Source organism: Pteropus vampyrus, unplaced genomic scaffold, assembly GCF_000151845.1.
Source record: "Pteropus vampyrus isolate Shadow unplaced genomic scaffold, Pvam_2.0 Scaffold9, whole genome shotgun sequence".
Lineage (NCBI taxonomy): Eukaryota > Metazoa > Chordata > Mammalia > Chiroptera > Pteropodidae > Pteropus > Pteropus vampyrus.
In genome coordinates this window covers 4,397,961-4,408,545 of record NW_011888790.1, presented here as the reverse complement: position 1 = coordinate 4,408,545, position 10,585 = coordinate 4,397,961, and the positions used below count along the sequence as shown (strand labels likewise).

The following is a 10,585-nucleotide window of genomic DNA, read 5'->3' as shown; positions in this document are numbered from 1 at the left end:
AGCCTAGAACTCAGATTGGTACATAGTTGGTAGGCAACAAACATTAAAGATAACTGAATTGGGGTGCCCTCAAAGAGGGTCAAATGGATGTAACAGGACAGTAAATCGAAGTAATTTTAGTGTTCCACAATCCCACTTTTTGGGGGTTTAATTTTCCCTCAATGGCTCTAAATAAAACCAGTTTTGCCAAAGGGAGTCTCTTCGGTAAGTAGGACTTCTGAGAAAACAAACATTCCTTTTTTTTTTTTTAGATACATGGAACCTTTAAATACATGAATCTGCGAGTGAAATATATAAGGAAGGAGACCTTTTTCTTTTTGAAATGAAAGACTTTAAGTATCGCATTCAAATAGCATGTATTTAGGGGATTAGTAGGCCCCCTAAGCTAGATGTTACCACGAATTAATTGCTATGCTCCAGTGGCTGGCAAATACTTACAAAGTTTGAGTTAAGATTTGTTTACAAGTTTCAAAAAAGAACTGAATTACAGAACACACAGACAAAGGCAGATCTGTTATCTAAAAAGAAAGTAGTACTTTGAGTCAACCTCATTCAAAAAGGCTTGTAACCATAATATTCAAACTTTATCCTGTATCTTTTAAAAATTCATAAGCATAATATCTGTCAAAGTATTTTAATTCTCCTCCTATGCTCAGAGCTACTGAACATTACCCAGAAGGCATATATTCTTAAGTAATTTGCTTGATTTACAAAATTCTTTGCCAAGGAAAAACTCAAAAGGTGATTATGTGGATATTCAAACAATACTAGGATAAAAACATGACATCTTTCACTCATCATTTCTGTACTTAATAAGTTTGGCTTGCCCAAATGTTAAATTATGAAACCACACTATGTAAAATGTACCTAGTACATTGAAAAAGTTAAGCCTATATTTATTTACTAGCACTGTTAAACATTACAGAAAACACATTCAAGTGGCAAGTAATTATAATGCAAGCCCTTGCATGGCAATCCAAATTTATTGAACTACTGATGCTAAGTCATACAAAATTGCACCACTTTAATTAAGGCTTTTAGTTTACATTTGGCCACCTCAAAGTAGTTGTAACATTAGGTTGGTCAATTTAAATACTGTGGCTCCCTGTTGGATAGACACACAATCTTTACACCCAAACGTTAATGCATACAAAGCAACAAGGCATTGTTAAATAAAACAGCAATAGTTACTGCAAATTAGGCCTTGTGACCAATTACACATGATTAAAATTACTTCCCACATTCACATCCACAGTACTCGTCCACCATTTAACATCTCAACCAAAACGTTACACATGTGAAACAATCACTAACAGGCAAAAATACTAAACCTGTATATTTGGTATTGCAAATACACTTATGCATGAGCAAGCAAGGGATTCACAGTGAGAATCTACAGCTGCAGAAGCCTGAAAATGATTTACAAAAATTGTTAAATCATTAAAAAATTGTTTGAAAATATACACTTCTTGTTGTAGACCCCCACTGTACACACAACTATAAACATTGTTCCCTATGTAAACAAAAAGGAAACATATAATAAGAGATTTGAAAAGTCTGGACATTTCCTTCCCAACAGATATTAAAGGCAACGTCTTTAACCTAAGACATTATACTGAAAGGACTATCATATTTTAAAGACAAGATCACTGTCTCCACAGGTTTTTTAAAAATTAAAAAAACTATATAGCTGTGTTAATCAAAGCGCTTATTTGTACAATACAATGATAATGACCTTGAATTTCTTAAAAAAAATTACAATAAGCTACAAGTATCAAAGAAGCAAAGTTATCTGGAGTAGTCTATATAGGAGCTCTTTGGACTTTCTTTTATTATGCTAAAATAGTGGTGCTTTTAGGATTTACATTATTGTACTCTCCAATACAAAGTATGGGACGTGTTAAAGTATACAGTACACCATTTTCATACATGTACAACATTGGTGGATGAAAAATGTCTCTTAGCAGTAATACTGGATTGTAGCCTCTGGTTTTACCAGCTGCATACTCTAGGACTATTATGTAAGTAAAAATCTCTCTTGTGATACTGGAAAGTGATTAGAATGTGCAAACTGATGTAGTAGCTTTCATCCGCCTCTTAAAGGGTACCACCACAGAAAGTCCATTTAAGATGTTGGTAGGTTTAACAAAGTTGGAATGCTGGCACTGTTGAATTGGGCAACAATTCCTCAGACCTGTCAAAAGGAAAAAAATAAATGAAAAGATGGGTTAAAAACAGCACACTAAAGATCCAAAAGAACACATTAAGACAGCAGTGTGAAAGTGTTAGAAATGAATATAATACAGGCTCCTGTCCTTGTCATTACATTAATGACAGTGTACCACAATTCACAGCAAAGCAATGCATGGGTAGACATTTTCATTTTTTTGGAATGACTTCATCATGACTTCTGCTGCCTTCTTGAAACTCAGTCAAATAAAAGTTTTTAGGTACAAAAAGGGAATGTAGCTCTGTGCAAATTTCTGTGTATTATTTTCCAAAGATTAAAAGTGGGGGAACAAAAAACTCACATTAGAATTTTAGGTCAGGCCAACTTTATTAGAATTAGGATTAAAAGACAGACAGCAATATTAACAAAATGGGTGTTTCTGTGAGTGTTTACAATCCTAGAATTATATCATGAGTACAGAGTGCACATCTCACCAGGGTTTCTAGTATCAGAAAATCAAGACCTTTTTTCCTCACTTTTCCAATAAGAGTGGCTAAAAAGCTGGTTCAGAGAAGCTGACAAAACAGAATTTACTTCATGATGGCTCTTTACAGTTGACAGTTATGTACTTTCTAATTCCATGTTTAAACAGATTCTGTCAACTTTTAGATATATGTCAGAAAAAGTTGGTATGATACTAAACTCATATAATATTAAACTTAAAAAAAAAACTGGGTGAAGTAAATAAAATAAAATCAGAACTCACTGTCTGCCCAATATTTACTTTGGATGACTTTCTGCATACATGCCTGGGCTGAAAAAAAGTTTCCTTTTTTACTGTTTTTCTGGGGATCAGACTTGTTGCAAGTTCCAGAAACGTTGTTATATGTATGTGGCTACTGAAATAATTTTCAGAAATGCCTTGAACTTTAATCCCTCATTTAGAGTCTGAATGAGTTCGCTAAATTTCCTAAATCCTAGCAGATTGATTTTAGCAAACTGGAAAGGACAGAAGGGAATGTCTTAGCTCAGGGACATGTGTGACATGTGTGCTAATAATGGGCATTTTGGTCAGAAATGAGAGGATATATCTCTAAACAGAAAGCCTTAAACAGAGAGTAGGGTCAAAAACGAAAAAGACACAGGATTGGAGTGCTATTGGAGTATAGAAAGAAGCAGAACCACAAACATCAAAAGTGTCTAAAGGTAAGAGTACAATAAAATATGGTTTAATGATAACTGAGTAGGAAAACATTATCATTGGTAACTAGCAGTAGCTAATAATTGAGGGTTTAATATGTGTCAGGCTGATCTAACTGCTTTATAAGAATTAACTCATTTAATATCATTGTTTTCAAAAACTATATAAAAATGTGATATGCTTAATTTTCCTTCACTAATTTCTGCGCTGTATTTGTCGTTCTCTCGGCCTGAGAACTTGTCATCCCCTACACAACTTCTACTTATCCTTTAGATGTCAGTTTAGATGTATCTTACTGACAGACTTTCCCTGGATCCAGAGTTCACATCTAACTGGCTTGATGCCCCAGTTATATGCTCCTATGGTACTCATAATAGCAGTGACCAAGCATGGACTGGATAACCAGTCCATGGCTCAAATTCTGAGCCATAGTACTCAGATCACTGAATTCACATTCTGGCTCTCTATTTACTAACTGCAAGGCTTGAACAAGTAAGAACCTTTTTGTGCATCAGTTCATTCATTGTAACATGGTAATAACAACAGTTCCTGCCTCACAAGATTGTTACAAGAACTCAATTAATATATAAATAGTACTAAGAGTATCGGCATATGATAAATGTGTCTGGGGTACTTATTATCAGTACCACACTGAATGTATTCTATCATAGCATATATTGTATTTTACAATTGTTTTAACTCTTTCACAGACCTTAAGTAGCTTAAGGCAATGAAAAGGCAAAGACAGATTGACATTGTTCATCACTATACTGTCAACACAAACCAGTGTCCCACTGGGGTACAAGTATATATTGGATGAACTTAATCTAGAATGCTCACTTATTTGGAATAACGTACTTCGGACAATGATATGTAAGTGAAATAATTATTTCAATTATTAGGGTATCACACTAACTCATGGATATCTTAGAAAGGAAGTAACCACTTCTTTTTTAGAACAAAAAATTCTATATTTGCTTTCTTGACAAAAGTACCCTAAATGAAGTTGAGGTTAAAAGAGGAAAAGGGGGAAAAAAAGGAAAAGATAAATCAACATACCTGGCTCAGAGCTACAATGCATTTAGTATATTAAAGGAGCTGACATGATGACTTTTTGCGGGCCTTCCCAGGCACTGGAGTTTTTCTGTTAATTTGCCGCACTAGGTCATAAAAGATCTGCAAACATATTATTTTTAATTTACAGGAGGAAAAAATCCAAAAAACAAAAAATAAAAAAATATAAAATGAAAAAATCAAACTTTCCATGGATATAAATGAACCCTAGAAAGCAAATATTCTATTCAGTTAAGAAATGAGGGGAAAAAAACCAGGTATTCTTGTAACTGCCAAGGTCTTTTCTGTTTTGTTTATTTTGTGGGAAGGCTAACATTTTTCTCCTTAAAATAAGTACTAAGTTGAAGGAGTCACAGAGATCTCAATCTTAGTTCATTTAGAATATTTACCATCATCCAAAGAAAACAATCTACTCTTCAAATCTTTTTATGTATCCTTATAACATGACTTTAAACCCCTTCTAGGCAAGAATCCTACATGCCTTTCTGAATGTCTCCGTCTTTTATATAACATCCTTCATACACCTGAAGAGTTAATCTGTCTTCCCCATCCCTATCATTTTCTGTCAAGCCTCCTCCTTTTTATGGTATATTCTACTGTACCAGCATTTAATAAAGAGGCTAAAATGGCACTGTTGCTTATTAACATGTATATATTTAACTAAAGATTTCTGCCTATAAGATCAACAAAGCATCCTGAGTACATATTAACTTGGGGTTGTGTTAATACACATTATTTTCCATTAATTTTGAACACTGAATTCCAAATAGAGCTTTTAAAGTATATTTCACCATACCTCATTAACATTTATTTTTGATTTTGCAGAGGATTCTAAGAATGCACAGTTGTTCCATTGTCTTGCTAGATTCTGACCTTGTTCCTTTCCTACAACTCTTTCATCTTCCAAGTCACACTTATTACCAACCAGAATCATTGGAACCTAAAAATATATTTGTGAAGATAAACAAAAATAAGTAAATAAATATGCGATATAAATTCAAATCAAAAAAATTCTAAAAGTCAACTCTAAGGATTTTTTTATATTATGCCAGAGAAAAATACTAAATTAATAATGTACAATAAAATTTACAGTTAAACATGAAAGCCTTAATAATGCTAATTTAAGAACCTTTCATGTGAAAGTTTTAGGAAAAAAGCTGTGATCTATTTATAAAAGGGTAAATAAAACCCTTAAAATTGTGTCACAATGGACTTAGATATAATTATAATAAGCAAAACACAAAATCTTTTCAAAAAGGAAGTACAAAAGAGTGTTGCTGTGAAAAGCCAATATATTTCAAAAATTTTAAATGTTTCTCTTAGAGATGTGAATCAACTTCAAGTTTTCTGGTTTCCTCACATATACTTATCAAATAATTGTTCCCAATTTCATAACACAAAAAGCAGAAATTTGGAAAGTCCCTAAGGAAGAATTTTTAGTTTCTCATATAGTATATATTAAAATGCTAAGAAGTAATATCATGTTCATTTACTAAAGATGTAGGCCACATTAATTATATGTTTGGATACATGTGATATTTGTAGTTTTAAAAGGACACTCTGGAAAAATAATACTTATTTTGCAAAACTTCTATTAATCATTTAGAGACTGACTTTCTAAAGAATTTTTGGAAAAAAACCCAAACTAGGAAATCGAGAATTTTGGCTTTTTAGAAACACACATAGACTATTATACTAATAAATAACTTTAATGCAAATGATAGAAGAAAACTACAGTAGTTACTAGACATAGTAGAAAATAGATTTACTAATTGAGAAATGCTCACTGAGCGTGCTGTAAATATGTAGGGTCCAAAAAATGGCAGTGTTTCCCAAAAGTGCCTCTGAGCTCTCACATTATTTGATATAATTAAATTACAAATAGTACAGTGGTTTTAAAAGTGTAGTGCCCAGATCAGCAGCATCACAAACAACTTGTTAGAAATGCAAATTCTTGAGCTCTATCCCAGACCTACCGAATCAGAAACTCTGGGAGCAGGGCCTGGCAATCTGTTTTAACCAGCTTTCCAGGTGATTTTGATGCAAGATCAATTTTGAGAAGCACTACTAAATATAGAGTGATGAGGAATTAAAGTAATCCTTTTGAAGTTTCCTACAGGGATTAAACTCCATTATGGTGAACTCTGAAGGGGCATGTAAATTAACATTAGTCTAATATATTTGTTGGTTTCCTTTAAAAATTAGTTACTAGGCTCTATCGTAACTGCTTCAGATGTGTGTTCATATGTAGCACTGATTCTTATTAAAAAGGTTCTTAAATCTATCAGAAATATGGCCAAATCAACATTTGCTCTATTAGTAACATTTGCCACCCATATCTCTCCTTCCTCCCCACCAAAAGCAAGATTTAAAAATAGGAAAGGTATAAAATTTATTTTAGGGTAAGGGACAAGGATGGTGTTTCTTACTTTCCACATTATATATATTTGAAATATGCATGAGTGTTAAAAGTATATTTTTGCCTTTCAAGGAAAAAGCTTCTGAAAAACTAATCCCCCCAAATAAATCAACTTTAAACTGGATTTAAATACTAACTTTTAAGTTGGATATCACTATAATAAGGGTTTAAAATAAAATATATTTATTTATTAGGAAGTCAGCTTACATCATCAGTGTCTTTAACTCGAAGAATCTGTTCTCTCAGATCTTGTAAATCATTAAATGTGGACTGTGCTGTGATGGAATAAACTAACGCAAAGCCTTGTCCATTTTTCATGTACAAATCCCTCATTGCTGTAAATTGTTCCTAGAGTAGAAAGAAAGAATCATTAAAAAAATAACAATATTGCGACAGGTTAATTGAACAATCTTCAAAGTCTAAGAGCTCAATGAAGATTATTACAGTATTATGTAACATTTCTTAAAATTACAGTCTGTGGCAAGATGCTATTTAAAAAGTTGGTATTTCAAAAATTAAGTTTTTAATTTAAAAAGGAATACCAAAGCAGGTTTATATGCAATAAATACACTCAAGTGGTATGGAAATATCTTGTCTCCAAAAGCTACTCAAGGGCAGCCTTTTAATATACCATGATGGAGAGGGCACCCAAATCGAATATCCGTTACTCACAGCTAGCTCACAGTGCTCTAGTTCTATGTGGTCCACCAGCATGCACACCTATCTTGCCATTTTCCCATACTTTTCCTCCTTCACTAGACTGTCAGCCTTTGAGAGTAAAAACACAGCCCATGCCACATATCTGGTACTCAAATATTATCTGAATGAATACCATATATCCAAAATAAATCTTCCCTTCAGATACCAACAAATAGCTGGTTCGTAAATACTTTGAAAGATACCATTTGAAATGTTTCACTGAGGAATAAACATGTTATTTATGTAAATAAACAGGTAGACAAACAAACCCAAGTATTTGCCACATTATTTAAAATATGGTAATATATTTTGTTTTAGAAGTACTAGTGAGACTATGAATTTTCATCCAAACATTTTTTGTACTTATTTCTTCAATAATTGACCCATTGTAATTATAAAGCACATACACAAAAAGCAGAATTCAAAAGAATAAGAAAAACAGCTTTAAGATTTAATGCAAGCAGTATTTTTAAATAAGCTTAGCTAATATTTATCTATAGAGAACTAGCATTTACAAGGTTAATATTGCACAAGTTGTGCATATATTTTGGTACTTTGTTTTACATACCGTTCCTGCAGTATCCAAAATTTCAAGCATACACTGTTGTGCATCTACTTCAACTTGCTGAGGGAAAAATTAAAACACATCTTCATTTTTTAAGGTAAACAAAACTGTTAATATACACAAGAGCTAATATGATATTTCAAACACACAAAATTATAGCAACTCTAATCTCAAACAATACTTTAACAGGTGAAAAAATAGCGAGATAACCAAGGTCCACTATCTCCTAAATTGTATTAAGTGCAAAAACCATGTTCTGATTCAACACACAGATACCTATAAGATCCAAGCTCAACATGAATTGCTCAGCACTTAATTCTGGAAAGGAAATGATTTTAAAATAGCTCAAAATAATATTAAAACTAGTAATAGTTCGGATAATATCAGAAGTAATTCTATCTCAATTCTGCCATACTTTATACCTTCATTTCCACAGATAACCATATCCCCTGCTTCACTGTATTGACATAAAATTTCTAGTAGCAAGGAAATGGAAGACAGCTATCAAATAAATTATACATTTCTGTTACCCCTTTTCACTTAACACTTCCTAGGAAAAAGTTATTTAGAATTAGATGTGGAAATAAAAGTTATATTGCCTCACAGCTGGGGTGCAGGAAGGGGTTTTCCGTTTTTATGGTAGACAGTGGACAGAGACAGAGAAGTGGGAACACTGTGTCTGCACAGCGGCAGGGGCTGGGCTGGCTGCTACATAAGGTGGAAGATAACTCTTCCTACCACATTAACAAGGTCTGCACATTAAGTTTGTCATGTTGTGTTAGTGGACATAGAAATAAAACTTTCCATTATGGGCAGTGGTACTTGTTCAAGGAATTATTAGCAGGAAGGTTAGGGAGACTTCTGTACTTATATCTTTAAGTTAAAAAGAAAGGAGCCTGAGAGTATTTAGTCTTTGGGGTGGGGGTGTGGAACGTGGAGTTACCACTTGACATAGATGGCCTAGCTCTCAAGTTTGTGTGTCAAATTACAATGTTGGGATCAGGATAAACTTAAAATTCTCAGAGAGAGAGAGAGCCAGAGAGAGTCAGGGTATTTAAGATTCTCATAAATTGGCAAATACACAATGCCAGGCAATAATAAAGTATGAACTTTCCCCACAAATTTTATAAATTAACTGTTTCTTCATCCTACTTTGTAAACAACATTCAATAATCATAAAACAACAAGAATTTATAGTAAAGTCAAAAGCAAAAGCCTTTTTAAAATAGCATACCTTTCTATAAGAATCTTCTATCGTAGGATCATATTTTTCAACAAAAATTCCTTGAACAAACTGTACAGTCTGAAAAAAAAAAATAACATGCCACTATATGTGTAAAGAAGAGAACAAATCCAAATCTATATGTTTTAAAACTATTGATTTCTCATAGGTCATTATGCCATAGATGAAAAAACACAACCACCACTATGAATTTGAATGTATGCATTTGGTGAGATTACCTTAGAAAGTTTTTTTTTTTAAATCAATAATTGCTATGTTCTTTATTAGGTAATTCTAAATTTAGAGATCATATATTTAAAATTTTTTAAATGTCTCTAGTTTCAGTCTTAAGGGCATAAATTTGAATTTTAATTAGAAAGTGGCTAATTATTTTTTGTACACACACCATGCACTCAAGACACCTTCTCATCACTTTGGATACAATTACAACTGAATAAGCAGCACATGCCTTATTGTACATGTTTCTCAGTTTGATCCAAGGATGTCAAGTTCTGTGCTAGGTGGTCACTCTAAGTGGCCAAGTTAGATTAGATGGCTGATCTTACTTGTGGGGCTTTGTTAAACTCTGAACTATTAATCATCAAGTTATTTTCCCTATCTTCCCTTCCTCACCTACCACTGAGATATGTTTTTTTTCTTGCTATACTATTTCTTGATACAGAAAAAATGGCTAAAATAATGTAAGAACTGGAGAGTCAAAGGTAATATTTGAAAAAGCATTTAAAAGTAAGTTTTATTTAATATTTTCTAGCATAAAAAACATATATGATAAGCCAGCTCTCAATGAGAAAGACCAAAATTCATTCCTTTCGGGCTCTGAAATGAAGACAGACACACATTAATATGTTCCTACCCTTTGTGCTTAGTTCAAACTGTATTCTGGCATATCTCATGTTGGCCTTGAACCAATGATCTACCAATGATCTACCAAGATACAACTAAAAGTTGACTAAAATTATAAGAAAAATATTATACTGCTTCTAAAATTACTATATTTCACTTTAACAAATAAATGAAGACAAATAATCAAAACCTAAAACTCAAGAGAAAAAGAAATGTCTTGGGGTGTGGTGTGTGGTGTGTGGTTGTGTGTGTGTGTGTGTATGTGTGTGTGTGTATGCATGCATGCATGCATGTATGTATGTATGTATAGCTTATAGTCAGACAGACATGTATATATGTATGTATGTATAGCTTATAGTCAGACAGACTTA

General features: G+C 32.8%; 1 protein-coding gene across 1 annotated transcript in view; it reads right to left on the bottom strand.

Annotated features, from left to right (window-relative positions):
• Positions 1–618: 618 nt before the first annotated feature.
• The window catches only part of RAP1B (RAP1B, member of RAS oncogene family), a gene marked incomplete at its 5' end in the record, with an annotated part of 20,116 nt that continues 10,149 nt past the window's right edge, over positions 619–10,585 (bottom strand). The window contains 6 exons of the mRNA XM_023520658.1: positions 619–2,194; positions 4,431–4,547; positions 5,242–5,385; positions 7,072–7,212; positions 8,132–8,188; positions 9,363–9,431. Coding sequence (XP_023376426.1) covers positions 4,461–4,547; positions 5,242–5,385; positions 7,072–7,212; positions 8,132–8,188; positions 9,363–9,431 — 498 coding nt within the window. The remainder of the gene's footprint in view (positions 2,195–4,430; positions 4,548–5,241; positions 5,386–7,071; positions 7,213–8,131; positions 8,189–9,362; positions 9,432–10,585) is intronic.